The sequence below is a fragment of the Pseudomicrostroma glucosiphilum genome, assembly GCF_003144135.1.
Source record: "Pseudomicrostroma glucosiphilum strain MCA 4718 unplaced genomic scaffold BCV69scaffold_12, whole genome shotgun sequence".
Classification (NCBI taxonomy): Eukaryota; Fungi; Basidiomycota; class Exobasidiomycetes; order Microstromatales; family Microstromataceae; genus Microstroma; species Microstroma glucosiphilum.
In genome coordinates, this window is record NW_020289924.1 from 325,519 (window position 1) to 353,369 (window position 27,851).

General features: G+C 55.8%; 10 protein-coding genes across 10 annotated transcripts; 5 read left to right on the forward strand and 5 right to left on the reverse strand.

The window, feature by feature from the left end:
• Positions 1-438: 438 nt before the first annotated feature.
• BCV69DRAFT_313979 (hypothetical protein) lies at positions 439-10,186 on the reverse strand. The gene is made up of 2 exons (XM_025495079.1): positions 9,321-10,186; positions 439-9,253 (listed from the first exon to the last, which is right to left on the reverse strand). Exons 1-2 carry the CDS (start codon positions 9,711-9,713, stop codon positions 731-733), a joined length of 8,916 nt encoding a protein of 2,971 aa, XP_025346395.1. The 5' UTR covers positions 9,714-10,186; the 3' UTR covers positions 439-730.
• Positions 9,782-10,659, reverse strand: BCV69DRAFT_48252 (hypothetical protein). Its single transcript, XM_025495327.1, has one exon. The coding sequence runs from the start codon at positions 10,376-10,378 to the stop codon at positions 9,845-9,847; it is 534 nt and encodes a 177-aa protein (XP_025346396.1). The 5' UTR covers positions 10,379-10,659; the 3' UTR covers positions 9,782-9,844.
• Positions 10,660-11,240: 581 nt separating this feature from the next.
• Positions 11,241-13,387, forward strand: BCV69DRAFT_48228 (hypothetical protein). The gene has a single exon (XM_025495326.1). It carries the CDS (start codon positions 11,429-11,431, stop codon positions 13,328-13,330), a length of 1,902 nt encoding a protein of 633 aa, XP_025346397.1. The 5' UTR covers positions 11,241-11,428; the 3' UTR covers positions 13,331-13,387.
• Positions 13,388-14,192: 805 nt separating this feature from the next.
• BCV69DRAFT_284387 (putative VTC1-protein controls Sec18p/NSF-dependent priming of snares and) lies at positions 14,193-15,527 on the forward strand. Its single transcript, XM_025493022.1, has 4 exons — positions 14,193-14,477; positions 14,856-14,963; positions 15,138-15,230; positions 15,338-15,527. Exons 1-4 carry the CDS (start codon positions 14,381-14,383, stop codon positions 15,409-15,411), a joined length of 372 nt encoding a protein of 123 aa, XP_025346398.1. The 5' UTR covers positions 14,193-14,380; the 3' UTR covers positions 15,412-15,527.
• Positions 15,528-16,706: 1,179 nt separating this feature from the next.
• On the forward strand, positions 16,707-18,981 carry BCV69DRAFT_303633 (putative serine/threonine protein phosphatase 4 catalytic subunit; the record flags this gene model as incomplete). Its single annotated transcript, XM_025494650.1, has 5 exons — positions 16,707-16,722; positions 17,389-17,607; positions 17,807-18,093; positions 18,213-18,586; positions 18,698-18,981. The coding sequence occupies 5 exons, from the start codon at positions 16,707-16,709 to the stop codon at positions 18,717-18,719; spliced, it is 918 nt and encodes a 305-aa protein (XP_025346399.1). The 3' UTR covers positions 18,720-18,981.
• Positions 18,982-19,002: 21 nt separating this feature from the next.
• Positions 19,003-20,396, reverse strand: BCV69DRAFT_300564 (hypothetical protein; the record flags this gene model as incomplete). Its single annotated transcript, XM_025494467.1, has 2 exons — positions 19,003-20,288; positions 20,378-20,396. 2 exons carry the CDS (start codon positions 20,394-20,396, stop codon positions 19,003-19,005), a joined length of 1,305 nt encoding a protein of 434 aa, XP_025346400.1.
• Positions 20,397-20,573: 177 nt separating this feature from the next.
• Positions 20,574-22,239, forward strand: BCV69DRAFT_284393 (purine and uridine phosphorylase). The gene is made up of 6 exons (XM_025493023.1): positions 20,574-20,855; positions 20,936-21,073; positions 21,163-21,449; positions 21,528-21,773; positions 21,875-21,989; positions 22,074-22,239. The coding sequence occupies exons 1-6, from the start codon at positions 20,667-20,669 to the stop codon at positions 22,107-22,109; spliced, it is 1,011 nt and encodes a 336-aa protein (XP_025346401.1). The 5' UTR covers positions 20,574-20,666; the 3' UTR covers positions 22,110-22,239.
• On the reverse strand, positions 21,998-25,428 carry BCV69DRAFT_284394 (DEAD-domain-containing protein). The gene is made up of 2 exons (XM_025493024.1): positions 25,022-25,428; positions 21,998-24,945 (listed from the first exon to the last, which is right to left on the reverse strand). Exons 1-2 carry the CDS (start codon positions 25,359-25,361, stop codon positions 22,169-22,171), a joined length of 3,117 nt encoding a protein of 1,038 aa, XP_025346402.1. The 5' UTR covers positions 25,362-25,428; the 3' UTR covers positions 21,998-22,168.
• A 202-nt stretch (positions 25,429-25,630) lies between these two features.
• On the forward strand, positions 25,631-26,878 carry BCV69DRAFT_284395 (hypothetical protein). The gene is made up of 4 exons (XM_025493025.1): positions 25,631-26,090; positions 26,189-26,410; positions 26,481-26,671; positions 26,754-26,878. Exons 1-4 carry the CDS (start codon positions 25,841-25,843, stop codon positions 26,856-26,858), a joined length of 768 nt encoding a protein of 255 aa, XP_025346403.1. The 5' UTR covers positions 25,631-25,840; the 3' UTR covers positions 26,859-26,878.
• A 313-nt stretch (positions 26,879-27,191) lies between these two features.
• Positions 27,192-27,848, reverse strand: BCV69DRAFT_48468 (hypothetical protein). The gene has a single exon (XM_025495328.1). It carries the CDS (start codon positions 27,708-27,710, stop codon positions 27,315-27,317), a length of 396 nt encoding a protein of 131 aa, XP_025346404.1. The 5' UTR covers positions 27,711-27,848; the 3' UTR covers positions 27,192-27,314.
• Between the last annotated feature and the right edge of the window lie 3 nt (positions 27,849-27,851).

A 27,851-nucleotide genomic window follows, 5' to 3' on the forward strand; every position in this document is an offset into this window, starting at 1 on the left:
AGACGCAGAGAAGAGGCGACAGGCAGCGACTCAGACACGCCTGCAGAAACACAGGCGGACAGCTCAGCCGCGCATCCCAGGCACCTCGCCACTGCCGCCCGCCTTCGGTAAAGGGGGTGTTGGTCTGCGCCTGCAGGGCCCTCGAGGTCTTGCGGAGCTGCAAAGGCACATCCTACGCCAACGTCATCTCAGACCCGGCGACCAACGCGAGGGGCCAAAGTGCGTGGGCGGCCAAGGGGCACCAACGACCTCATCGCGTGTACAAGTCGTGTGTGTGTGGGAGCAGACCTGTGTCAGCATCAACGTCGCATGGCAGTGCAGGCAGGACAGACGCCAGATCTCATACCAAAGGCATATTCAGAAAGCAAGTCAGTGACATGCTGCATCTCCCGCACCCTCCCCAAAGGTAAACGTCACTCCGCCAAGAGCTTCCTCAGACTGAGAGCGTAAAGGGGATTCATTGACGTCGCAGAAATGAAGAAAATGACGATTATTACAAACAAAAGAAGGAAAAATTGATGCCAAGGTAAAAGAGGTAATGAAGACACGGCTTGTTAGACGAGAGCAGGAGGAAGAGGAGGTAAAAGGAGCCATTTGGAATAGTGACAAGGGCTGGAGGGCGTGTGAGGCAAGCGGAACGCCGATCCTAGTGGGGGAATCGCTACGAAGCCACGAAAACATACTGATTTACACCATTCAAGGTGACGTGTGCGCAGGATACTCTAATTTATCACTGGTAGCTGCTGCTCCCTTCGATGAAGCTTCCCAGCAAGCCAGTCGCCAAGGTAGCCATGATCAGCCGCCTCTCCTTGGTCAAGGCATTGGGATCAAAAGAGGCACAGTCCAGAAGCATAGGGAAGCCGGCTTCCTCGATGAAGGCTCCTGGTCCGCCCCGATTCACAGTCTCTGCCACTTGTGCCGCAAAGACGGGCTCAAAGATGGTAGTCTGAGCAATCGTTTGAACCGCCTCGAGCACCAGGGGGCTTTGAGCATTGGCCAGCGCCACGTGTAGGCTCGGGGTGATTTGATCATACACAATCGAGAGGATGGCTGGGTAGCACGGACCCGATTCCGCCAGGAAGGTGAAGAGGGTCAAGCGCTCCATATCGTCGTCGGCTGTGCGCAGCAGAGCGGCTACAAGGGCGAAGCTGAGAAGAGCAGTGCGGTTGTCGAAGACGTCAAAGTACTTCATCAGGCTGCCATCTTTGACATGCCCACGCTTGCGGGATTGGACGGCTTCATCGCAGAGGTCCCGTGGCAGACCAGCAAGCGCCAAGACATCTCCGAAAGCTTCCGCGCGGTTGACAGATGGCAGCAAGGCGAGGTAGACGCCCAGTTGCTCCGCATGCACCCTGCTGGACAGACTGGGGCCGTCGGGACCGATTGAAGAGGCCTCGAGGACGCAGCGCAACAGGGCATTTGTCTTTTCCTTGGTGGAAGGATGACGCAGACCCTTGACGATCAGCGCCGCCAACGAGAAGGAGAAGCTGACGTCGAAATTCAGCCCTGTCTCATCTTCAATCTGGCAAGCTGCATATTCCGAGCCACTACGCGAATCCATCAAGAAGTTGATAAGATCGGTGCCCATGGCTTCGGGAAGGTGTCGCTCCTGAATCGTCTGGATTGCGGCAAAGATGAGCTCGATACCCGCGGAGAATAGATTCACGCTGCCAAATTGAACGACGGCCGTACCGAGCCAGAACAATTGGGCAATGTACCGCGAATGCTCAGGCAAGATCTTGACGACCTTGCTAAGGCAGATGACGATACTGATGACTGTTGCCGAATTCCCCTTGTTCGCCCACTCGTGCACGGCTCCTCGCAGGGAAACGAGAATCTGGTACAGAAGATCGTCGTCGATCTCTCCGCGTGCCATGCATCCGAGCAAGAGGAAAGCTCGGGACTGGATGATAGGGTTGTACTGGAATGCTTTGCTCGTGGTGAGGCTGGCCACACGCGCGCGCCAGCTGTTCACCGTGTCGATGGAAGGGGCCGCCAGCTCTTCAATCTCGTAGATCAATTTGGCAAGCTTGACGATCTGTTCGTTGTCCGGAGGCGGCCGCATGGTCCTGGCCGAAGCAAGTTGGGAAGAGATGCCTTCGTCATCTGGAGGCAAACCAAAGAGCTCGTTACATTCGGGACTGGACAAGCGGGCAAGTAGTCGCTCAAGAGCAGCCTTGTTGGGTATAACTTCAGCGCTGCCGCCGGCATTGGCACCGTCTTTGCTGCGCTTCCCAGCATCGTGACTGCCACCATCCTGAGGATCTTCAGTGCAAAGAGAGTGGAGGAAGTTCACGGCGGTGCCACGGACTGTGTACCTCGTGGCGTCGGCTCCTACTCCTGCAAGAAGGAGAACGACGTGCAGAGTATCCGGTAAGTACAGCAAAGCTTCCGCGCGGCCCGAGGTGAACGCGATAGCCATGTTCATCCGTGCCAACGTGACGATCTCCTTCCAGAGTGGGTTCTCGTGCAGCGTCGTCACGTCGGGAGTATGAGCGGTCTTGACGATGGTGCGACGTAGTCGGGCGAGCAGTTTCCCTCGCAAGTTGATGGAGGAAAATGACACCATTGTGTCTATGACGCAATCAAATCTCTCTGTGTAAATACCGGAGTCGATTGCCGCTTCCGTGAAGACATCAAGGAGAATTGGTATCAGGTCATCGAGTTTTCCGAGATGAGTCCAGACAGTCCTTTGCATACAAGCAAATATCGCCGGCTCCCTGACCGTCATGGAAAGCAAGTTGGCGAAGATCTCCTTGATGCGTTTGGCGCACTCGGGTTGCTGCTCCCTGCTCGTGTGAAGGAACATGACAAGGTTAGCTAGCCAGGGTGACATATAGCACAAGCTCTTTGTCTGTTGCACCAGCGATGCACTTCCGTACCCCTCAAAGAAGGAAGTAAAGAATTCTAGCGTGACGCCAGGGGCCGCTGCAGCGAACTCTTTGCTCAAGTCTGCGACAAAGGCAATAGTGTTTGCGGGCAGGGCCAGACAGGACGTACTGACCAGCCTCTTGCGTGCTGAGCTTGCACCGAAATTGAAGGAAGTAGACAAGGCGCAGAGAAGGTTGTAAGCACTCAGGCGCAGAGTTGACTGCTCACTGGTCATGTTGAGCATGGCGATGTTGAGCAGCCGACCAGGAACGTCCGATGGCAACAATGTCCGCTCCATACTCTTTGTGGATCTGATGCGCGACGTTCTGGCTCGCGCCTCTCGCAAGGCCTGCACGATGAACATTCGATCGCGACTATTGAAAATGAAAGAGACTTCGCCACCTCGACATGTGATGAAGAAGGTACTATCATCACCGCGAGTGGAGACAGACCGGACATCGTCAATGTCCGCTAGGTGGAAGACATCATTCACGTATCCTGTCAGGCTGCCCCGCTCGAATGGCTTGAGCGAGGTGATCTGAAGATGGTCGCCCCCGATCTTGAAGGTGACAGGCACCATGTTACGATAATACCAGACCATTGTGACCGCATTGAAGCGGTGCTCAGAGACGGCGGTAGTGATGGCGATAGTCTCGGAAGGCAGTGCGAGGTTGCGTCGCTCGATGAAAGGGTCGAATTCTGAAAGCGCTGTGAACTGACTGAGTTGCGGGCCTGCGGTCATCACAGCTTGCCATGCTGGCGGCCAATCGGCCAGGGGGACCTGAAGCATCCCGTCTGCCCAGATTCCGACGACGGTGTTGAAGTTGTAGAACATGACATGGCGCATCTTGAGGGCTGTCTCTGCGGTCACCAAGGACCCACAATACAATACCCAGGGTGCAGAGAAGAGATTGGAGTTCCTGACTCCTGTGGCATCGATCACGACATCGTATTCAGGCCCTCTGAAGCTTTCCAAGGTCTTGATCATGTAAGCAATCAGTCCCTCCAGATCTATGTGTTCAAGATCGATTTTGTTGGGGTTGTAGTAAAAGACGGTTCGACCCGCCCTCGACGGAGGACCGGCAAAGAACACCTCTCTATACTCTCCGTCCTTTGTGCTCCGAGGTCCTGCTCGTCGCAAGAAATTTTGAAGCAATTGGGATTGAGTCGCAGGAGTGAAGCGCCCCCTTGCGCCGCTTCCTTTGTTACTTGCTGTCTCAGGGCCCAAGAGGCCATTCGACGCCATCAAGGCGATGTCTACCATCGGATCGCTGCAAGGGGGGCCCAGATCTGCTAACGCGGAGCAAAGCTGATCATAGACCTGCCGCCCAGTTGTACGATTTGTTCCATGAAGAGGAACACTCGTAACGCCTTGGAATTGTTCCCCGCCTGTGGAATCGGTCTGTGGTACACCAGTTGGACTGGAGCTGAGGGTGTCAGACTGACTCATCAGGTGTGCGCCAATCTTATCAACGTTCTCGTAGATGTACTTGTGCAAAGTCCTCTGCTCGGTCTCGTCAAGTCCGTAGCCGCCAGGCTGGATCCCGTACCCCAAAGGTTGATCAGCGGCAAGCAGACGGTCCGGATCAGTGCGAGCGTCCGAAACTCCATCGAGGAAGCTTCCGACCTTCCAACTATTCTTTTGGAGAAATTCGTTCAGAGCTGTCATGAAAGGATTCTTCTGAGTCGAGCTCTGGTTCGACGCCTTGTTATTGGACGCGAGAGTCTGCAAGATCTTGCTGACCAGGAGGAGACCTCGACGGAGGTCCTTCTTGTGGTTGGGACCGTTGAGCTTCATGTCAATGTTCTCCGGCGCTACGATGGCAGGTCCAATCAAGCGCAAGAAGATGAAACCACCTACTCCCTGATACTTCGAGTTTGGAAACTTTGCGTCCATTGTCAAACGGATGTGACGAGAGAGCTCACGCATAACGGCAGGCACTTGAGGAGCCGAATCACAGATGGTGTCGATGAACTTTTGAGCAGCTTCTTCCAAGTGAGCTTGGTTGACAGCCGCCGATTCACCAGGGCGAAGCTTGTCTGGCTCAATCTCGAAAGAATATCCGTCAGGCTTGTCGGCCATGTCGGCAATCAGGGGGGTGAGAATACTCCGCAGATACTCGTAGCCATGGGTCCTGGCGAACAGGGAAATGAGGTGGGTACGATTGGAATTGCTTCGGAAGACCATTTCCTCCGTGTTCGTTTTGCCGATCTCGACTTCGATGGCCTTCTTGAGGAAGCGCAGAATACCACCTTGAGAATCGAAGATGCTGAGCAGAATCTTGTCCATGCCACTTCCAGGGTCGAGGAAGCGAGTTCCTTCGCAGATTGCCATTGCCAAAGAAAGGTCACTGTCGCCGATAAGCTCGACCAACCGCGTCTCCTTTTGGCTTCGTTTGGAGCGCTCAAGATCATCAAAAGCAGCTCCCTGATTGAGAACGTTTGTCATGATCTGGATGAAGCAAGATCGCAGCTCGGGATCCTCCGAGTAGCCCAAGACGAGGGAATGTTGTAGTCCACTGTCAATGTTCGACGCGAGCAGATGTGTCAACGACAGAATGGCATACTCTCTCAAGGGCGCAGTCTCTTTAGTAGCCTGATCACGGCCCTTGCTGTAGCTGATCCACTGTGGACCTTGAGCTTTGGCTAGCTCGCCTCCGGGAGCCGGGGCGAGTTCAACGTGCCTTGTGCGATGAAGGACCTTGGTGAAGTAATCGAGGTAAAGAGCAAATTGTCTAGACTTTGCCCATTCGACGCGATCATCCAGCATCAGAGCATCGTCCGCCAACAGAAGTGGAAGAGCATCGAGAAGCACAGAAGTCAGCTGCAAGCAGGCAATGTCCAAGTCTCTCTGCACGCGATCAAGCTTTGCCATGCTAGTGTCATCCGAGGTCCAGGTGATCAGGACCTGAAACAGGCGGTTCCGAATTCTCAGCTCATGGGGAAAGGCAAAGAAAGCTTTCTTGGCCATGAGAGTGACGCAGAGCTGACAAACAGATGTCTTGATGCGTACTGCCTGCTCCTTGTTGCCCAAAGCATTGATGTAGTCTACGTAGAGCACCATGAGGGAGCCAATGTCGACGCTGCCGGTCCAGATCGAGCCTTCGTCCTGACGAGCGAGGACCGCTGACGCCACAGCAATGGAGTGCTCTACGAACATAGTGTACGTGGGGGTGGGAGTAGGCAGACCAGTCTTGGAATCAAAAAAGTCGCCCAAGACCGTATGTACTTGTCGCAGCAGTGCACCGTTGGCTCGGACGTCAAGATCTAGAGCCAGAAGATCCTTGACCTTCTCACGTACCCAGTACGAGTCGTGAATGAGGAATTCGACCATTTGTTTCACGAAAGTCCCAACAGCATGAGTTGCTGGCAGCTTAGGTACTGTGAAGTTACCGTCCAGAATGTCGACGGAGACTTCGACCGTGTCGTCGCTTTCGCTCAATTCACTGATGCAGCCGCCACTCATGGCACAGAGGCCACCTGCATAGTGCAGCCATTGCAAAGCAAGAGCTTCCTCGACGGCGTCAGAACCACTTCGGACTTTGTTCGTAGCGACCACGACAGTCAAGGCTTGCCAACGTTTGTACATAGTGTCCCAGGTGATCACGACCGGGAGCGTAGGGCCGGTTGTCTTGCGCAAAAGAGCTCGAATGCGCCTCTGTCTAGCGACTCGACCCGCCGTGAGCAAGGCGGGATCACCCAGAGCCATCATAACCTCTCGCCAGTCGCTGCCCAGTATAATTGCTGCATCGCCTCGTTTGCGGCCCTCTATCGAAAGTTGTATGATGATCGGAGTGCAGCTGAGTGCCATGGTGCTCACCTCATTGTCAGCTGACAAGATGGACAGAAGGTAAGTCTGCACAAGAGTGATCCTCTCCAAACAGTACTCTTGATATGAAGGCCTAGGGGTCTCTTGCCTTTCTTCTGGCGACATGCGTGCCCAAGCCCTGACCGAAGTCAACTCCAGCTCGAGAGACAGTCTGACGATAGTAAGCCAGTGCTGTTGGCTACGGACATCTGGAGACTGGTAGACCATAGTGGTGTACTTTCGACGTTTCTGAGCACCCACAGATACGAGAGCTCTTTGAGCATGCAGCGTGAAGGTTAAATGTTGGGGGTCGATCCTGGCAGAGGCGCTCTGTATGGCTCCGGGAACGACGCGAGACAGGACGCCTAGCGCAGGTTCGTGAAGCTCCCAGCAACCTGGAGCGTACGTAGCGCGACCCACGCAGTAGACCCAGCCCATCACCGAATCGTTCTGCATAGCAGCGGGCAGTAGATCGTCGTGGTCGATCAATTTGCCTTTTGCATCGAAGCAACCCAACGAGCTGACTTGTGTTGAATGGCTGAACGCGATATCACCCGAAGCCACTTGAAGGTCACTCTTCCACAACTGCAGGATAGCCCTGAGGAGCTGCAGTCGATCCTCAACTTCATCAGTCGCTCCTTTGCTGTCTTTGCCTACCCCTCTTCCAGTAGCGACGCTTGCGACTCCTTTCAGCAATCTTTGCCTGTCCGTGGCCCGACCCGCACCGCCAACGCTGCCGCCGCTGTCCGCATCTGTGAGGACCTTGTTGAGCATGGTCTTGAACGTCCGGCGGGTCCAAGCGCTGATGACAGGGTATATGCTCTCGATCCGAGGATTCCAAAAGATGGGCGACTCCTCCTCGACCATGCGGATGACAGCGCGGACAAAGCCAATTTTGAAAGCCATTGAGCTCGTCTCCGAGACACAAATGGGCACCAAAGAGGCCACGGTCTTGCGGGGATCAAGTCGATAGAAGGCGATGAAGCTTTCGACAATGAGAGAGATTTCGACTTGCTTCGTCTGCTGGTTGATCATTGGGCGTTGTGGGTCGAAAAGTTTGTCTCGCAGTTCGCCCTCGATCTCGGACGCGAAGAGACGTAGCCCGCTGTCCACCCCTGGCGGTGTAAAGGAGGCTGCTCTGCAAATGTCGACGCAGCAGAGCGTTGCTACCTCACTGAGCTTCCCCGACTTCATCGCCTTCTTCAGTGTCTCAAAGAAGGCCATTCTCTTCCCGGCTGATGCTGAACTCGCCCCCTTCCGTCCGCTTCCAGCGGGCCCACTGCCATCATTCACTGCTGACCTGTTAATGACGTCTGGACATAGAATGAACAGTGCCGTCATCATCGGCCAAAAGATCTGTTTCTTCCGATGCGTTTCCGCCAGGCTGTAGGCATAATCAAAGAAGAGCTCAGGGTTGCCATCCACTTGTCTTTTGTTCGCATAGATTGTTGCGAATTCGGCAGGATGGTAGTGAACGAAAGACCAGACCATCCTCCGTACGACTAGCGCGACGTTAAGTTGCACTGTTCTTTTGAGGTGGTGGAAGGAAGAATGCAGCTCGGTCAACACTGCACTCAGGCGAGCAGTTGTCAAATTACTGCCCTCTATGAGGCGAAGTTCGCTTGAGTCTGGCACCTCCTCGGCGGTCTTGGACAGGTAAAGCAGCCTATTTCGTATCCTTGCCTGAACTACTGCGAAGTTGCTCGAGCTGAGATAACTGATGATCTGACTACTGTAGCGGTAGATGGCCCTGGTAAGTGAGCCGATGGACTCAGTAGGACCCTTCTCTGGCCGGTCGGAGGCACCAATGATTTCCAGAGGTCTGAATCGTTGCGGTCGTTCGGCTCCGCCGAGACTAGGATCAAGGGGAGAGGGTACCTCAAATGCACCTCTCGCTGGGGATGAACAGTCTGGACCGAGTACAAAGAGACTGTAGCCGTTGTACAAAGACAGAGCATGAATGGGAACGCCATCGAATTCGTCGTCTTTCGACTCATCCCACCAGAAGGTGTTCTTGCTCGAAGTACTTGTCTGTTCCGGTCGATCAGGTAGCCCGTTCCTGGCACCGTGCGAAACGTCTGCTTTGGGCTGCTTGCTTGAGCTCGACGATTGGGCAGTAGCTAGACCTGACCATAGAAGCATCTGGCGATCCTCTCGAGCCACTGTTTGGCGCAGGGTAACCGTCATCACCGACAACACACTCTTTGCGAGGAAGTCATCTAGAGGAGTGGGATCAATGCGAGGTAGAGGCAGAGGCGGGTCTGCTGCGTCTCCCATCGGACAGCCTTCTGGAATTGAAGGACCATCCGAAACCTCGTCGCAACACCTCCAGTGGAACATCATACATGCACTCAAGATGCGTAGGACGAGCAGCCGTGATTGAAGTCGGCCGACTGTGATCTGCTCTTCGTGTACTTCGGTAGCGCTTTTGTTGAGCGCCTCCAGGGCTCCTATAAGCTCTTTGAGCACCATGGGCAGTTGCTTCTGGCTCAACGCAACCAGACTAGATACGCAATGTCGCACGAGAACATTGTCCTCGAGGGTCAGTAAGGTTGTCCCTGAATTGGAGGGGAGCTGGCGGATGGGAACAGTCGCGGTCAGTGACTACTCTTGGCGCTACTTCCCTTCATGGTATACTCACTATCTTGACGAGCCTTGCAACGATGCTGGAGATGTAAGCCGCGGTAGTGTCAAGAGAGGCAGGCGCCAGCGCTTGAGGTTCCTGGTATGGCTGCTGTTGTTGCGCCAGTGTGCCTTGGCCCTGGTTGCTACCCGTCCCAGTCGCGAGTGACAACGATGTGGTACTCTCCTTCATAGCAGGAGTACCTCGCCCTGTCACAGACTGTGAAATGGAGCTATGGGCCCCATGTGTATGCGGTACCGAGTGGGTCGATGCCGAACTTTTGTGCTGTTTCAGAGTAGAAGCGGGGGAGCCTCCTATGCCTCCGATACCGGCGATGCCCCCACCTGCAACACCGCCGACGGACATCGCACTGAAGCCGCCTTCGAGCGCCGCGAATGATGAGGCAGGCATATGACGTGTTGTATGCCTGCCCTGCAGTCGAGAGCCTTGTCAGCCTGGCAGCGACTACAGGGTGCCGAAGAATCAGAACGCTAACGTCGCGACTTCGATTTAGATCAGAGCTTGCAGCAGATGTATGTGGATCAGGGGCTACCTGTCGCGGCTTTTGAGCCCGAGCGTGCTGCCGGGTGAGCGGTTGTTGCTGCTATGTCACAGATGAGGAAGACGTGAAGGGCGAGGGCGAGCGACGGCGATGATGATGATGATGATGAGGAAGTCAGGTATCGATGCTGAGACGAGACGAGACGAGACGTGCCGCTTCTGGGCGACTTTGCCTGTGGTTCCGAGTGGCCTTGTAGACCGTCTCGGAGCGTTCCGACCGTACACTGGTGCCAGATCAAGGCAAGACGGGGTATATGAGTGTAGGGGGACGGTGAGGATGTCGATACGGGAAAGAGAGCGAGGCCCCTCGGCTGGTTGTGGTGTGTCTGTCTGTACGGAGCTGTCAGGCAGGAGCTGGAGGCTGGAGCAGGCGGGGCGGAGTTGATGCCGCGCGACACGGAGGGCGAGCCAAGCCAGCCACGCGAATATGGTCCCTGTGCGAACCTTAATGCCTCGCTCGCTCGCGCCCTTGGCCCGTCCCAGCCGGCAAGGGGACCGACTGTTTCGCTGTCCATCTGCGCCTCGCCTAGACCTGCAAACCATGGACGGATCTACAGTACGATTTGCCAGCACCAGAGAGCGTGGAGCGCAGTCACGTCAACTTTCAGCGCAAGTCAGCTACACAGCAATCCTTGGGTACCATTGATGAGCGTGCGGGCGGAGAACTCAGGCAGCGGCCGCTTCCGCGCTAGCTTCCGTTGTTGCTGTCCTTCTCCCTCTCCCTTCAGGTCTGCCCTATCGGATAACTGATCGCCCTCACTCGCTTCTGCGCCGTTGCTGTGCCTGCCATGTCGACTCTATGCGCTGGCCATGGTCGGTCAAGCCTAAATCTCGCGCACAAAAGTTAGATCCCGAGGGCGATTTTGCTCCCCATTGTCCTCCTGCAGCCCCCCAAGATTGGGCCGATTAAGACTACGCCGCGGTCTTCGGCTGCCCGAAGCTACTTCGAAGGCGGCTCGTTGGCTCAGTGGGACAGCTCCTTGAGCGAGTGTGCAGATCTTCCTACTCGGCCCCTTACGCTCAGGCGTCGGCGCGTAGCCAAGTGGCCCGACCACAGGCACGCATTGCGAGCAGGCCATGGTAACGTCCCGGTCGAAGGGATTTGAACCTCGGGCACCATCTCCACCGACATCTCCCCGCCTTCGCGGGGCTTGCCAATCTCTCCCTTCTCCTGCCTCCCCTGATAACATTGCTTGCTTCCCAAGAGACTCTTATTTCCCCCCCCTCCTTCACCACTTTACACTTTCCTGCCTCCCAAAAGTTACTTTTCCCCCTCCTTTCCACCGGCCAGGTCTCACTGGACTCCATCGACCCTCTGCTCTTCCCTGCCGATCGGACGAATCTGGTAGCAGCAACATCGCCGACTAGCCTACCACATCTGCATACTCAACCTTCCCACTCACGCTCTCGGCGCTCGACCATTGGCCATAGGCTCACCGCTTTCGACACGGCCAGCTACCCTGACTTCGGTCTGAGGGCACTCCGACGAGTCCATACACCACACGACCTTCGCTTTGGGACCCCGTCTCTGCTCCATCGCACTCTTTGACGGCCACTTTCTCTCGATGTTGAACGCACCCGCTCACAGATTCTCCGAGCATACGAGCGCCAGTGCCGATGCTGCTTCATCACGTACCTACCTGGCTTACGATCGAACCTCAGGCCACCAGCGCCCTCCCTGGGCCGTGATTGGTCCGAAATCAAGTCGGGCCACTCTACAGAAACCATTCAAGTCCGACGTCCGAAGTGCAGACCTCCCATCCACTGGACATCGTACCGCCCTTCTAGCCGATCAGCCCAAACAAGGGTCAGCAAGAGTCTCTCTCAATATTCGCGCTGAACAGACCTATCAAGAGAAGGGGTTCAATATCGACGCCTTCACTCAGGATATGTGGTCCCGTTCTACACGTGATGCTCAATTCTGGACGCCAGAAGCAGGCCCATGGTCGCTTCTCTGTGAGAAAACCCCCATCCCAAACGGCTCGATCTTCACCACATCGACGCCTCTTAGACTTGATATGTATCCATCTTGGGACCCGGACTCCGAAGCAGCATCCGTTGCTACCGAAATGGCTCTGCAGGTCCTCCAGTCTGACGACTTCAATGATGCCTGTTCTTCGCCGCAACTGGAAGAGGGAAGCGACGACTCCGCCCCCATGTCTCTCACAACGCCATTGTCGGCTGATTCATACGATGTCTGGGGCTACAACACACCATCTCTGCCATCCCCTAGGTCAGCCAGCTTCCTGGCTTCTTTCCATGAGTTGCGTGTCTCCGCTAGTGACGCCTCGACGGCATGCCAAGGAGGTGATGTCCAGAATCAGGACAAGGAATCAGAATCTGACTCTCCAAAGAAGAGAGGCAAGGCGAGGATGAGCCAAGAGAAGCGTCGTCGCTTGGCAAGACGCAAGGAAAGAGAAGCAATGGCGGCCGCCCAGCAAGAGTTCCATCACCTCGCGGACCCTTCACAATCGTGGTCACCTTCACGAAGCTTACCTGGCGACACTCCACGAATCAGACTTAGCTCCTCTCTTCCTAGGGCCACAAACTGGCAAGCAACTCACAGGAGAGAGGCAATGCCTGCTCCTCGCTCGACGGCTACTGGCCGTGGCGATAGCGCCGGAGACAGTTCGAGCTCGAGTTCATACGGAGATCGTGCCGACAGCGATGGTGGGCCCACTGTCTACAGCAATGGCGTGCAGAGGGCAGGCAGTACAAGCTCTGCCTCCACCGGACCTCCTCATACCCCGATCACAGACACCAGCTCGGGCATGCGTCTTTACTCTCCTCGGTCGGCGCCGCTCTCTTGTGGCGCACCTGGACATGTTGTGCCGCTGGCTGCGCCACAAGAAGCCCTCAACAAGGTCGAGACTTTGAGAGCCCTAGAACACTTGACCACACAAATGCTGGCCGCCAAGAAGAGCAACACGTCCCCAATAGTTCCTGCACTCCAGGAGACGACGAGGAATACTTGGCGTCCCGCCTATTCTTTCAATACCGCCCAACCTCCGTCGAATACACAAGTGACGTTGCCCGGGCGACTGCCACAGCATCAGACGGGTTTCGAAGCAGCAAGTTCGCAAGGCCGTCATGGGTCTTCCTACCTTTCCTCTTCGCATCATGGCAGACCATCGCCTCCACCCACGCCCGCCTCACGATTGCCAATTCCTGTTCCGATGTCCTACGAGCAGACTGCCAAACTCTCTCACTTTGACGGCCGTCAGGAGTATGGTAGAAGCGGCAACGATTTCCCTTTCACTCAGCAAGGAGCGCGAGAATCCGCTTTCGGTGTACCTGCCCATCTACCACACTCTGGCCACAATGCTGTGCGGGCCCAGCCGGGAGACCATCGACAAAGGCGCTCTAAGACTTTTGATCAGCGACAGCAATATGGCCCTTCTCCATCGTACCAGACTTCAACAGAGAGCCAGTATGGTCATTGGCAAGCTCAGCAATGGCCGATGTGAGCCTCGCTCCGGTGTTGCAAATTGCCGCTACTGTGATGCATCTGTAGAGATCACAAGCATGTGGTCATGGGATGTCTCACTCGGCCTCGTCGTCAAGACGATTGGGAGACAGACCTCACCATTGACTCCATTGTTCCCATTCCCCTTTGACTCGTCCACTTAGGTTTGATCTCCCTTGTCGCCAGCAGACCAGCAGACACCTGATCTTCGACTCGCTCTCTCTCTGTTCCTGCCTTCTTCTCATCGTTTTTCGAGTACCTCCAACGCCTCCAAAGAGCCACCTATATCCCTGTACCATATTTTTATTGTCATTTCTTGTTACTGTCTCCCCCCTCGCACCACCGAAGGTATGAATTTGCTCACCCTCGAATGTCGACGGATTGTCTGGCTGACTGACTGACTGTGGACCGAATGGGGGAGAGATGAGCCAAAGCCGCACAGCGCTGCACTGTACTGTAGCGGAGCGGAGCAAGGCGAGCGTCGGGCAGCTCGGGTGGGGGAGCGGAGGTGGGGGCAGGGGGAGGTGGCACGTTCGCTAGGCTGCACGAGGGAGGGCTGAATTCAGACCCCGCTGCAATTCTTGTCCTTGTCCGCCTGACTTTGCCATGCATTTGCCTCGCCTGTGGGCTGAATGAATGAATCTGCATCCGCCGCCGCCTGCTGCCTGCCGCCCCGCCCTGCCCCTGCCTGCCTGCCTGTCTGTGGGAGGCTACCAAGGAGTGAGTGACCAGGGGCCGAGGTGCAAGGCTGGCTGCCTCACTCACTCACTCACTTCCATTCACTCGATCGTCTGCGTTCATCTCCGCCCATAGATTCGTTCATTCGTTCAGTCATTCACTTTACTTGCTCGCTCACTCGCTCCCTCACTCACTCTCATCGACTTGCTCCTTACTCGCTACTTGCTACTCGCTCATCCTCGTCACCTAGTCTTCCTATCTAGCCTAGCATACATCGCTTGCACCCAGAGTCCTTCCTCCTCTTCGACCGGATAGGCCTCTACGACCCTACACCCCTTTGGCCTCCGCTCCTTCCATTTCACAAGACCATACAATGTCGACTCAACCGCTGCTGCAACGAACCGCGGGCAAGAGGATTGCACTCCCTGTGAGGGTGGAGCCAAAGGTCTTCTTTGCTAATGAGAGGACATGTGAGTGGATCAGAGGGATCATCGTCATGTTGGGATGGTGAGAGCGCTGTTACCGAGCATGAAGGATAGGGAGAATGGGAAGAGAGTATCAGGGCATGCGATGGACTCGACTTGCAGTGCGATTGACCGGCGTCATGCACCATTTGGGAGTCTAGAGAGGTTGGCGTATAGGTTGAAGTGATAGCATGTGCAGAAAGTCAGGAGCGTCAGCAGGCTCCTTATACCAAGCAGCCTCGCCGAGACGAGCTCGATTGGCTCATCGATCAAATCGTACCAAGGATCCACGACTGGACTCCAGCAACTCCCAGACCAGTCAGCGAATTCACAAGCTGACTCCTCCTTTGCCCTTCCGTCCACCTTACATTATTCCTTGCCCAGTCCTGTCATGGCTCAACTTCACAGTCACCCTCTCGGCTCTGGCTGCTGGACTGCTCAACTTTGGTGACAATGTAGGAAGGATCAGCGCTGCCATGTTCAGCTTTGTAGGTGAGTGTGGAAAGCGATCAAGGCTTACAGAGAGGAGAGGGAAGCGAGCAGCGAGGAGCCTCTCTCTCCTTGAGCTTTTGCTTCTGCTAGCATTGTATGAACATTGGCTGGGAAGGCCGCGAATAATGTTCTGACTTCTTTGTTGTACTTCTTTCTCCGTCTCCTCCCACGCAGCCATGGCCGTCATGGTCTACGCTCTGGCAACCTACCACTGGCGTGCATCTGCCATCAGGAATCGTGGCTCGGGACCATACGACGATCGCCTGGGTGAGTATCGGATAAGGGCGTGCAAGAGCCGGGCAAAGGCGACATCGCAATTCAAGAGCTCGAGGACCGCTGCTGAATCTATTCCTGTTTCATCTTCACTGCTACAGGTCCCACGCTCCTGTCCATTATGCTTCTCATTGCCGTCCTCGTCAACTTCATTTTGCGCTTCCGAGACGCATGAGCCGAGCCAGTGAGAGAATAGGATCTTTTCTTTTGCGTCAAGGAGTAATCCAGGGGAATGGGGAGACGAGGCAGGGCGAGAGAGGAAAAGAAGAGTGTATCGGACCACTGCTCCCCTGCTGCTTCCCACTTTGACCGGCGTCTGGCAATACTACAAGCACATATATAGACAATGTCCAGATGGCGAGAGCTGTGCTCAATGTTGTGATGTGGTGACAATGTGCTAGATTACAAGTGTAGAAGGACCTGACGTTGGCCTGAGGTTTGGGTATCTAGAAACAAAACACAATTGAGAAACGGCAGCGAGCAGGAAGGAGCCTTGCTTTAGCGGGCCTTCCTTCACCAGCCATGCCTCCTTCGCATGTCGCCGTTCCTTCCAAAGTCCCTGGAGTGAGAGTGGGAATCGCTGCCCCTTCTATCTCTTGCATGCGCATAAGCGTCTCCACCCCCGCTCAAGTCTCTCCTACGAGGTCCCCCTCCTCCTCGGTCTGCAAAGCCCTGATATCCCGGCCCAGCTCGAGTCGCAGGTCCAGTGGGAAGCCGCGGTGGCGCATGTGCGTATCCACTTCCAGCATTGTATCCTGCCGATCCAGCGGTGCCAGGTGGGATGAGACACTCCAGCACGTCTCCATCCACCAATCCGCACTCTCCCAACTTGATACTCCCATCCTGTCCTGGCACCGGCCCCTTCCTTCCCTTCTCTCCCTCTTGCTCCCCTTGTCCCTCGCCAAGGCCAAGACCTGTACTTAGACCTAGCATCTCCCTCGCTTCCTCACTGCCCATCTTCTCAGCCAAATCCTGTGGGCCCACCCGCCTTACATCTCGACCTAGGTCGCGAGCACACCAGAGGGAGCGATGTGAGTTGTAGTACACCAGACGGAAGGCGTGCGGGGTGTGGGGGTGGGAGAGGGAGGGTTGGGCAGAATGTAGGAGGTGGGTTAGAGTGCGGAGAGTTGTTGAGCGCCTGTGAGAAGGTGGGTTGGGAGGAGAGGAAGAGGAGTTAGTGCAAGATTGGAAGAGACAGACTGGGAATGGCAGAGTTGGCACTCACCAGACGTAGAGTTTGTATTCATCGTGGTTTGTTCTGCGAGGATGTTCAAAATCGGAGAGGTGCCGCCAATGAGGTCGTCGCTGTGAGAAGATGCAAAGGTGTCAAAGGTCGTCAGAAGATGGGTGCGCTGCTACTGCTGCTGAAGCCTACTCACAGTCACATAGACTCGTAGAAGAAAGGGCGAGGCATCGTCGCCTGGAGACGGCGGCCGAGCTGTGTTGTATGCCTGAGTAGCCAAGGCAGTCATGGGTCTCAGCCTATGTGAGAGCGATGCTGCTGGAGGTTGAGCCTGAGTAGAATGGAGTTGGAGTGCATTGCATGCTTGGGCCTCCTGACTTTGGTCGTTCTTCCGTGTGGGTGTGGGTCGGCCTGGTTCCGTTCCGGAGATGCGCCATTCGCCCTCGCCCTTGGCCTGGCACGCCTGCGATTCCGAAATTTCCTGATCAGAGTTCCTCTTTCCGACGAAACTCACTGACGCACCACCAGACTGAGAATACGCCGACGAATCCTGCCTCACACTACCAAACCCCAAACGATTAGAAGCCCTCATTCCTACTCTTCACCACTTGGACAAATTCATCGCAGAGACCAACACAGTATCCTTGGGCTATCACCTCTGAGCATCGCCATACTACTCTGCTGCTCGAGCATCCCTAGAGCATACACTTCAGCGCCTCTTCCCGCAATACCCACCCGCCCTCCACGGCAACTACCACCATCCCCAACATCATCGCCCAGGCTCTCCTCTGCTGACGGTCCCTCCCAATCAATCCGCGGCTAGTCAGGAACAGCAACCGTCTTCTGGCAAGCGCTCCCTTCGGCCCACGGCCTGGATCTCCAGAGCCTCCATCTACCACTAGCCTCTCAGACCTCTCTCTCCCTTTCCCCTTGCCCCCTCCTCCTCCTCATCCATGCCTTCCCCTCTAGATCTCCAACTCGCACAATTACAGCGCTGTGAGCCCCTCTCCGAATCACAAGTGCGCTCTCTCTGTCTCAAGGCGAGGGAGATACTCGTAGAGGAGTCCAATGTACAACATGTGGATGCGCCAGTGACCATTTGTGGAGATATTCATGGACAATTTTGGGACCTCTTGCAATTGTTTGAGGTAGGGGGAAGGTGTCCGGAGACGAATTACCTATTCATGGGTGAGTAGCATTGGTGCTGGTCCCAAAGGTGATGGCGATGACGATAGGTGAAGGGAGCATACAGTCGGGCTATGCATACAAACCGGGTCATGTAGACTGCATGGAGCTTCAAGTAAACCCTCCGGCCTGCTCAATCATAGCTCCTGGCGAGCAAGGTACTGATTCTCTGCCCCCGCCCCTCCCACCTACCCATTCCCAGGCGACTTCGTGGACCGCGGCTTCTACAGCGTCGAGACCTTCCTGCTCCTCCTCCTCCTCAAGGTCCGCTACCCAGACCGCATCACCTTGATCCGCGGCAATCACGAATCGCGGCAGATCACTCAAGTGTATGGATTCTACGACGAGTGTATGCGCAAATATGGTAATGGAAACGTGTGGAGATACTGCTGCGAGGTATTCGATTACCTGGCATTGGCGGCCGTGGTGGATGGGAGGATATTGGCCGTACATGGTGGGCTGAGTCCGGGGGTATCGAGCGTGGATCAGGTGAGTTCATCAGAGCTCCTTGGCTCCAGGATTAGACCATCCACTACTGCAAATTGCTGACCCTCGCTCCCCACCTCTTCCATTCTTTATAATCCCTCCTTCTTCTCCTGCCCGTCTAGATCCGAGCCATTGACAGGAAACAAGAAGTGCCGCACGACGGAGCCATGTGCGACCTCCTCTGGAGTGATCCAGACGACATTACCGGCTGGGGCATGTCCCCTCGAGGCGCCGGTTTCCTCTTCGGAAAGGACGTCACCCAAACCTTCACCCACAACAATGATCTAGACCTAATAGCTCGAGCTCATCAATTGGTCTTGGAGGGTTACAAGGTCATGTTTGAAGATACCATTGTGACGGTTTGGTCTGCTCCCAATTACTGCTATCGGTGTGGGAATGTGGCGTCGGTGATGAAGGTGGACGAGGCGGGGAATAGGAGCTTTGGTGTATTTGAGGCGGCTCCGCAGGAGGTGAATGGCGTGCCGGCCAAGAGACCGTGAGTAGCATGGCCTTGCAGAAGCGAGGTGTCGCAGTAGGTGAGGGTGGACGCCAGACAGTCCTTGCTGATCACTTGCCTCCTTTCCCCCTTTTCTCATCGGCATTGCAGAGCACCGGAGTACTTCCTGTAGCAGCCTCTCGACTCATACCCTCCTCCCCCCCACCCTTTCTCCTCCAAGATACCATTCCACAAGTCTCCGGTTGCGGGTTGGGGCAGCCGCCTTGGAACGTTTCACTCCTCAAAGAGAAGGATGTGCGGAGCGATCCTCGGCTTGTCTTCTCTCCGTATGCCGATGCCACACTAGCTGTATTTGTACCAGAATCGACGCAACCCTGAATGGGCATCACTGCATCCCCTTGCCTTGTGTGTAGTCTTGCTTGCTGGCTGATCTCTTCGATTGGCAGAACTTTCTGCTACCACATTGCCTGCTTGTACAAGTCCTGACCCACCACTTTCTCAAGCGGAGTCAATCTCTGCTTGAGCCAGTTGCGTACCCCTTCTGTATCCAGACCGGCAATCCTTACCACGGCTTGTCTTCCTCCACCACTGCTGCTGCTGACGCCGCCGCCACCACCACCACCACTAGCAGCGGAAGAAGGAATCTGGGCCTGATCCCTACTCCCGCTGTCCTCGTTGAGGATTGTCAGACTCCAGAGGATGCCCTGTGGGGATGAGGCGCTTGCGCCATTGGCGCTGCTATTGCTGTTGCCGTTACCGGCGCTGTTGTTCCTAACAGCTCCCCCACCCCGGTGGCTCGATGGGACCACTCTCTGTTGTATCGACTGGAACTCATCATTTAGCCTTGCCACGAGGGGCTGCACATCGGGTCCCAGGAGGAAGAGGTTCGCATAGCACGAGTAAGGATGGTTGCGTCTGCCCAGATCCGTCGTGATCCCTTCACCCGCAAGAGAGCATTGCGCCTCGTCCTGCTCTAGGAGTAGCACGTCCCGTATGACTACTTTACCCTCTAAGCGCACCTCATTGCGCGACCGGTACGACTGAAAGCGCCAAGCCTCGCTTTGTGAGCCACTAGTGGAATCACCGCTGCTACGCAAGAGATGTTGTCGACCTGGTGTGAACCAGTCTAGTAGGACGAGGGAACAGGTACGGGCGCATTGAACGTCGAAACGCTGTGCTTGAGCGTAGCGGGATGAGGCGTAGCAGGTTACTGGATCTGGAAGGAGAACCAGGGTGGAATGTGGCCGAATGAGGAAGCGGGTATATTGCCGAGTGATGGGACGACTATAGGTCTCGTTGGTCCCCCTGATTGACGATGATGACGAGGTGTTGGGATGCGGTGAGGAGGGAGATAGCCCATTTGGCGAGGAAATGGACCTCATCTTGAAGACTTTTGTGCTACCCTGTGTCAAGAGAAGCAGGGTACACTGCTCCCCCACGTCCACGTCCAGCTCCACATCGTCTCCACTGACCAATCCGCCGCCATAGCCGACGATGTAAAGGGCAGCGATTGCCTTGACCTCTGTCGCCTCACCCCCGCCATTGCCATTGGCTATCCGAGATTTGGCTGCCTTTGCCAGGAGCAGAGCTGCATCTTTTCCTGAAGTGCGCGGGTGGATAAGCTTGAGGGGAAAGGAGAAGCGGAGGTGAGTGAAAGTGCAGCCGAGGGTATTGGCGGGACCGGGATGACTGCGAAGGATGGCTAGGCCACTGCCCTTGAAGGACTGATTACGGGAGGGGCCTGGCGGGAGAAGGAGGAAGGAACGCGGGCTGGCCTTGGTCGGTCACGAAGTTCCTCGATGGAGGGAGATGCTACATGATCTTACTCACCTGCCATTGCGCTGGCCATGTCAACAGAGAAGGGAGGAAGGGACAAGAGGGAAGGATCGGCTCCGATGTACCTTTGGAACGTGGGGTTGGGACAAAGGCGGGGGGCAAAGGGGAGCGGCTGCTGCATCTCCCAATGCGCCTCGGAAGAAGAAGAAGTGGCCGCACAGGGCAACGCACTTCTCCCCACTTCCGTAGGCGCGTACAGGAGACTAGAGATAGACTAGATTAGACAGCCCAGCCTGCCACCGAAGCACCTTGGCTGCCTTCACAGTCTCCAACGATAGGAGTCATGAAAGAGGTACTCCTCGACGCAAACTTCCCAAGAGATGCCACTGGAGCCACTTACCACGTTGGCACTCGCCCTGGACAGGTGGCCAATCGCATCATCACTGTAGGCGACCAGCTTCGCGCACGCAGGATAGCAGCCCACTTTGATGGCGGGGCGGCCAGCTTTGAGTTTCAGAGTCAAAGGTCCTTCGTGAGTCGCAAAGCCCCACGAATACTGACCAGCTTTTGAGCAGGGAATCTGACAATGACGGTTCACCCGCTTGTTTCCAGCTCACACTCACGGGCACATTCAAGGGAGTGCCCTTGACAGTCGTCTCGGTAGGCATGGGATTCTCCGTAATCGACTTCTTCCTACGGGAATGCAGAGCAGTAGTCGAAGGAGAGATGATCATAGTTCGTCTAGGATCGGTGAGCATCAGCAGGTAGGCAGTTATGCTCGAGGCCTTATCGTGAAAGCTCCTCGCTTACCAGTCCCCCTCTCCCATGCGAGAGCACAGTGCGGCTCAATAGACCCTTCCATTCCAATTGGCAGCGTCGTCGTCCCCCTCACATCATACGGCATTACCCGCGAGTACGACTACTTCCACCCGCTGACCACAGCCGAAGAGCGTGCAACGGGAGCCATGGAGCCGTACAAGGTGACCAAGCCCCTAGACTGCGATCGGGAGATTCATGACTCGCTGCTTCGCGCTCTTGAAGAGTCGACCCCAGAGGCTGCCAAAGCACACTTTGGAGGAGTAGCGCCAAGAAGTGTTGGTGAGGTGGTCAATGGCTCTACGGACAGGTGAGAATATAGGAGTGGGCAAGTACTCGCATCCTCCTCACAAGGTCTGATGTGCTTACCGAAAACCTCATTCTCCAGCTTCTACTCCTCACAAGGTCGCACCTCCATCGACTTTCTTGACGCCAACGCCAATCTCATCGACGTACTACGGCAGCGACACTCCATCAGTACCTTAGAGATGGAGACTTTTGTCCTCAATCATCTCGCCCTCTCAGCCAACCTCGCCTCTGCCAATAGAGCAAGCGAGTCCGGGGCGGTAGTAGCAGACGAGGCGCTGACGACGAATGATTCTCGAAGGATCAGGACGGGCGCTGTACAGATGATGTGAGTCGGGCGGCTTGAAGAGGGGTGGGAGAAACGATGCGAGACGGAGCCTGATCGATCGGCCTCCTGACCGAATACTCAACCCCGACCTACCGACCCAGCTTCGCGAATCGTCACACCTCTGCCTTCATCACCCCCGAGGAGGTCCACCTGCTCGAGGATTGGGCGGGCAAGGCAGTCTGCGAAAGCTTGGCTAGTCTGGAGATACCGCTAGAGGTGAGTTTTGACCAGTATATGGGATAGGTGAAGCGACCAAAATGTTGTTGCACACGGTCAGCTGACGTGCTGGTCATCTTTCAGCATACACACAAGGATGGGGTATGGAATGGACAATGATGAGGTTTGTAGAGCAGGACCGACGGGGATGCGGCAATTGCATCCTCTTTGATACCAATTTACTTCTTGCCCTTCTTCTTGCGCGGTGCTCTAGCATTCTTCTCCCTCCTACGATCCTTTGCCATACGCTCCTTTGCGATCTGTTGACTCGTCTTGAGTTCATCCCTCGCCCCGGCGCCAGTGTATGCACCACCTTTACGTCCACCTGCAGCACTTCCTCCTCGACCTCCTCCCCCTCCCATTTTACCACCACCTCTGCCCCCTGGTGGACCTCCTCGTCGAGACGGAGCACGCTGTGAGGCATCTCGTCCGTCTCGACCGATGCGGGATCCTTCGCCAGCCTTTGCCTGGCGAGCCCGCATCTTCGAATCGTAATCCCTAGCTAGCGGATCAAGACGCTTAGCTTGGGGCGTGCCCGTATGCCTAAAGCGCTTGTTTCCGTCGCCCATGTTGCCAAAGCGCTTGATGCTCTTATTATCCTCTTCCCTCTCCCCCACTTTTGCAAAGTCGACTCGATTCTTCTTCTTCCACTCATCAAAACGGCCACTCTTGAAGGAAGCGGGAAGCTTGGTACCGGCTTCTGTGCGGATCATCTTCTGGTTGTCTGCGCCCTCTCCATCGCCCTTTACGAACTTCTTCTTCTTGACATCCCAGCGCGAGGCATTGGGCGCTTGGGACGTCACGCCGAACCTCGTACCGTCGTCGCTGGTAAGACCAAAGGAGGCCATGCGAGCTTGTGAAACAAAGTCGGAGCCAGTAGAGAGGGAATAGCCTTTTTCGTCGTGAGAGTCCTTTTGTTGATAGCCCATGTAGAAGTCTGGGTCTTTGTAGTCCTTCTTGGCGGATTTGCCCTTGACCCCGCTGGAAGTCTCTGCGCTAGGAGTCGTGTCGAAGACGGCCTTGATCTCTTCTTCATCTGCTCCCTCTTGCTCCTCGAGTGGGGCGGCATCTACATCATCTTGCTCGTCATCATCGTCGCTGTCCCTCTCGCCTTCTTCTTGGGCTTTTGCAATTCTTCGCCTCTCAATGTTGACCTCCAATGTCTTCCTCCTGTCCTTCATCAACTTTGCCAAAGGGGTCGTCTCACCTCGCGCACCAATCTCGAATACAGTCTCCGAGGGTCTGAAGCTCGAAATCTTCGCCAGAAGATCGGACCGCGCTTGCTCGACGAGCGGGTTGTGCTTCCGAGCAGTCTGCTTCGAACCGGCACCGGTGCCGCCAGCGCCAGAGAGACCGTATGCAGATGGGCGTCGGTAAAAGTCGATGATTCCGCTCTCCTCCTTGCCACTACCGGCCAGCTTCCAGACATCGCCCTCGCCCCCGTCTTCAGGTCGGTCGAGCATCTTCTTGACGCGTTTCAAGCTCTGAGCTCCTGGCTTGCCGCTCCCGTTCGACCGCTCGTACATTTTGTGAGCGCGAAGAAGGACTTTCTTCAAGGCCTCCAATTGATCGGATGTGCTCGAGTCGACAGATTGCAGCGTAGAGGTGAGGTACTCGTTCTCTACGTCTAGTGCCTCGCGAGGAAGCGTACCCAGATGCAGTGAGGTGTGAGCATCGAGCAGTGGGGTCTCGTCGCCTCCATCGCCGGTGGGAGTAGGCGAAGGCGCCAGTGGTCGGTTCAAGAACAGCTGGAGGTCACATAGAGCAGGCAGCTCCTTGTTCGTCACCAGACTCCACGCCCACCCGCTCTTACCGGCTCGAGCTGTTCGACCGACTCTGTGCACAAAGACTCGCGCAGAGGGAGTGAAGTCGTAATTGACCACATGCTCGAGGACAGGCAAGTCGATACCTCGAGCGGCGACGTCAGTGACGACAAGCAAGCTGGTACGACCCTCTCTGAACCGTTTCATCTCCAATGAACGAGCCGTCTGGTCTAGCGATGAGTAAATGTGCGAGCAGGCATACCCAATGTGGGTGAGCAGCGCGAGCAGGTACTCGACGTGATGCTTGGTGGCGCAGAAGATGATGGTCTGATGAGGAAGGAGATGATCTGTACCTCTGATGCCGCCTGGCATGTTTCCTGCCTTCCTTTGGCCGAATTTGCGTTTCCTGTCCCAGCCTGACAACACCTCGTCCTGAGAGGCTTGCTCGCCGAATGGTACGCCAATGACGTCCCGTAGCAGTATCAGTAGTGCAGCTTCCTTGTCGGCAGGCTTGAGACTGATGAATCCCATTCGCAGCTCGCTGGAGATCTTGCTCTCACCATCCAAACGTACCAGCTTTGGGTTGGCTCCAAGACCAGCTCTTGCAAATTCGACAAGGGACTTTGGCAGCGTAGCCGAAAAGAGTAGTGTCTGTCTGTTCACTGGCAGCCTCTTGAGAAGCTCTTCCAGTTGAGCAGCAAAACCCATTTCGAACAGTCGATCGGCCTCGTCAAAGACGGCATACTTGACAGCAGACAGATCCATGTTCATCTCGACTGCTAGATGTAGCAGACGACCAGGTGTACCAATGACGACATCGGGATTGCTCGCCATCAGAGCAAATTGCTCGTCTAGCGATTCTCCACCGACGATCATTGCCCACCTAATAGCTTCCGCGTCCTGCTGCTTGCATCCCCTGGCAATGTCCTTGCCGACCTTCAAGATCTGCAGCGCCAGCTCTCGTCCTGGACAGAGAATCAGCGCCTTGATGCCGAAAGATGTGGAGTGAGAGCCATTGAGCTTGTGAATCAGGGGCACGACGTATGACAGAGTCTTTCCAGATCCAGTCCTAGCCATTCCTACGAGATCACGAGATGGCTGTGCCAGAATGGAAGGGATAGAGGCGCGCTGAATTGGTGTTGGGGTGGTGTAGCCTCGGACAAGGAGTGACTTGAGCAGTGATGGCATCAGTCCTGCAAGGTCGGAGTGGTATTGTCTGTGTTCAGTACCAGCTGGCAGACTGTATGCTGTGCAGCTCATTGTACTCACCCATGCTCTGGAAGCTGCCACCTCCTACTGTTTCGCCGCTCTTTGCCTTGCCTTTGCCCTTGACTTTACTGGCAGCCTTGGCGACTTCAACTCCAGCCTTGACATTGTGCTTGTGCAGAGCTGAAGCGATCACAGCCTCGTCATCATCGTCATCATCGTCGTCGGCTGCAGCTTCTTGAGCCTGAGGTAGGGCTGCTCGACGATTCCTGGCAGGAGCCACGAGGGCTGAAGAAGATGAAGAAGATGCTGGTGTGGCGGCCGTACGAGGCGCTTTGGCTGGTCTCCTCGATGTTGATGCAGCTGCGCTGTCATCAGCGAGGAAGTCGAGCGCCTTTGCCATCCTGGATGAGGCTGCGGGAAAGGGGATGGATTCGAGGGATACCAGGGGAGGAAATGGTGGTGGTCAGGGCCAAGGCGGTGGGCGTGCGAGTCTGAAATTTTGTGTGGAAGCGGAAGGCGGACTGGAGTGGCTGCATCGGAAGGAGTCGAGACACAGGCGGACGTGGTGCGCGCTCCTCTCCTGCCCCGCGTCCTGGCGGCTGGTCAAAGCGAGAGAAGCACACACACATACACACACACACCATCACTCCGAGCTGCACCCAACAGCCCCTGGACAATCAGACTCACCTCGTCGTAGTCCTCACCTTGCCCCATAGCAACTCCTCAACACCGGAGTGCGCTACTTCGTACTCAAACGTCAAGCCAGTACGCCCGGCTCTCTTCTCCTTTACCTCGATATCACTGCCATCTTGCTCAGAGTCTTCGTACTGCCCTAGCGCTGTCCTGTCCGCCCTTACATAGATTGAGTACACCTTCGTCATGTCCTTCTTCAAATCAATGGGACGGTCTGGGCGGCCAAAGAAGTCTCCCACGCTACCGGGCGCCGACTTTGGCGTCTTTCCTCAGAATTACCAGCAACAGCATTCCCAGCAACAAGCACTCAGCCCCACTGGCAAGCCCTTGTACCTCTGCAACCCTTTCCTCAGGTCAGCCCTCGTGAAGGGAAGCTTCAAGACGATTGTGACGCTGCCGAAGTATGTCGAGCCAAGGGAATGGGTGGCCGTCAACCGTGAGTAGTATCGGGATGACGGAAATCGAGTGACCCAAGACCGTCACGCTGATACTGCCTCCTGCCCATGCTGCTGGTTGTCATTCTCATGTTGGTAGTCTTCGACTTCTTCAATAACCTCAATCAATTCTACGGTGTGCTGACGGAATTCTGTACAATTCAGAACAACCCAACAATGTCAGCAGGAGTCGGACTGGACTACACATGGATCGATCAGAATCGAAAGCAGGTCAAGCTACCCGCGCCTCAATACATTGACTATGTCATGACATGGGTCGGTGGACTGCTGACCGACGAGGCCACCTTCCCGACCAAAGCTTGTGAGTACAGGGCACCAAACGGATCAGGGGTCTTTCGCTGACCCATCTCCCGAAATTCATCTGGACGCAGCGCGAGACTTCCCGCCGACGTTCCTCACGACGGCCAAGCACGTTTACAAGCAACTTCTCAGGGTCTTTGCGCACATTTACCATGCGCAGTTTCCCTACCTCATCCACCTCTGCTGCGAAGGTCACTTCAATTCCCTCTTTGCGCACTTCATCGCCTTTGGTGCCGAGTTCGAGCTCTTCAGCTTCCAGGAGGTAAGTAACATTCTCCGCCATCATTCGCCCGTCCCGTACATGTGAGCTCAACCTAGCTCTCTTGCCTCGCTTCTCCTTCCAGTTCAAGAACTCTGGTAATTCTACCGGAGGCGGATACCCTGGTGTGTGCGACCTGATCGAGGCGTGGGTTCAAATGGGCATTCTGGAAGACAAATGCCTCAAGTAGAGGGGCTGAAGGCGGGGAGGAGAGAGCACGAGGAGGAGACGGTGTGTCTGCAGGTTCAGACGCGTGACAGCCATACTCCTGCCAGAGGTCCAGCAATGTGACGTTGACAGTGACCAAGACCTGTGGCGAGGGGTGAGCAAGAGGCGATGGGAGACACGACCGGTGGCAGGCATCTGACCCGCCAGGCGTCTCCAATGTACAATACATCATGTTTCATCATCGTGAGCCAGCAAGCGTGTGACTATTGTGGCACCCCCGGCAGGTGAGTTGGTAGCCGCTGGTCAACCTCGGCGAGATCGCGGGGAGGTGCAGGGAGCTGCGAAGATTTCATCGGCCTCTTTCCTCCTTTGTACTAATGACGACAGCAGAAGCTGATCGGGCTTGTCACCCCCCTCTTCTCCTTGTCTGGTGGGGGGGTGGGGGGGAAATAGACTAGTCTAGACTAGCTGATCGATTTCATTCGGGCCCTCCTGACTGTTGGCGCCCGCCCGGCCGGCCCCACCTCCGCTGTAGGCGGTAGGCCTGATCGCCGCGAGAGTGGACTGCAGGCAGGCGGGCAGACAAAAACTTGTGCCTGCCCACCCCGCCCTGCCCTGCGCTGCCTGCCCTGCAGCCAAACAGGTCCGTACATCCCTTTGTAGTCCCGCTCGGGAAGGGCGAAGCGAGGTGGACAAAGCCCTTTGACAGGTGCTGCACGTCGGGGCAATCACACGCGCGAGAGAGGGGGGACTTCCTACGCGGGTGCCTCATGGTGCAGCTCAATGTCGGTGGGCGAGGGGGGAAGGACCAAAGGGAAAGACCAAAGGGAAGAAGGAAGGAAGGAACAGAGGGTGAGACAACAACAGGGGCCATCAGCTCAGCCTCGCCACTGATGCAGCCACTCGTGACAATAGAGACATCTCACAGGCGTACACAATGGGCTGGCTGTCCTGACTTCCACCACCATTGACGTGCTCTGTGCGGATCTGATAGCAAGAAGTGGTCTTGCTGTGG

Coding starts and splice junctions, on each gene's coding strand:
- BCV69DRAFT_48468 (XM_025495328.1), bottom strand. CDS start 27,710: ATGGCCCCTGTTGTTGTCTCACCCTCTGTTCCTTCCTTCCTTCTTCCC.
- BCV69DRAFT_48252 (XM_025495327.1), bottom strand. CDS start 10,378: ATGGACAGCGAAACAGTCGGTCCCCTTGCCGGCTGGGACGGGCCAAGG.
- BCV69DRAFT_313979 (XM_025495079.1), bottom strand. CDS start 9,713: ATGCCTGCCTCATCATTCGCGGCGCTCGAAGGCGGCTTCAGTGCGATG. Junction 9,254..9,320: donor TTGCAAGGCTCGTCAAGATA/GTGAGTATACCA, acceptor CCCATCCGCCAG/CTCCCCTCCAATTCAGGGAC.
- BCV69DRAFT_48228 (XM_025495326.1), top strand. CDS start 11,429: ATGTTGAACGCACCCGCTCACAGATTCTCCGAGCATACGAGCGCCAGT.
- BCV69DRAFT_284394 (XM_025493024.1), bottom strand. CDS start 25,361: ATGGCAAAGGCGCTCGACTTCCTCGCTGATGACAGCGCAGCTGCATCA. Junction 24,946..25,021: donor TGGCAGCTTCCAGAGCATGG/GTGAGTACAATG, acceptor CCGACCTTGCAG/GACTGATGCCATCACTGCTC.
- BCV69DRAFT_284387 (XM_025493022.1), top strand. CDS start 14,381: ATGTCGACTCAACCGCTGCTGCAACGAACCGCGGGCAAGAGGATTGCA. Junction 14,964..15,137: donor TGCCATGTTCAGCTTTGTAG/GTGAGTGTGGAA, acceptor CCTCCCACGCAG/CCATGGCCGTCATGGTCTAC. Junction 15,231..15,337: donor ACCATACGACGATCGCCTGG/GTGAGTATCGGA, acceptor TCACTGCTACAG/GTCCCACGCTCCTGTCCATT.
- BCV69DRAFT_284395 (XM_025493025.1), top strand. CDS start 25,841: ATGTCCTTCTTCAAATCAATGGGACGGTCTGGGCGGCCAAAGAAGTCT. Junction 26,091..26,188: donor GGAATGGGTGGCCGTCAACC/GTGAGTAGTATC, acceptor TCATGTTGGTAG/TCTTCGACTTCTTCAATAAC. Junction 26,411..26,480: donor CACCTTCCCGACCAAAGCTT/GTGAGTACAGGG, acceptor ATCTGGACGCAG/CGCGAGACTTCCCGCCGACG.
- BCV69DRAFT_284393 (XM_025493023.1), top strand. CDS start 20,667: ATGAAAGAGGTACTCCTCGACGCAAACTTCCCAAGAGATGCCACTGGA. Junction 20,856..20,935: donor TTCAGAGTCAAAGGTCCTTC/GTGAGTCGCAAA, acceptor GCTTGTTTCCAG/CTCACACTCACGGGCACATT. Junction 21,450..21,527: donor GTCAATGGCTCTACGGACAG/GTGAGAATATAG, acceptor CTCATTCTCCAG/CTTCTACTCCTCACAAGGTC.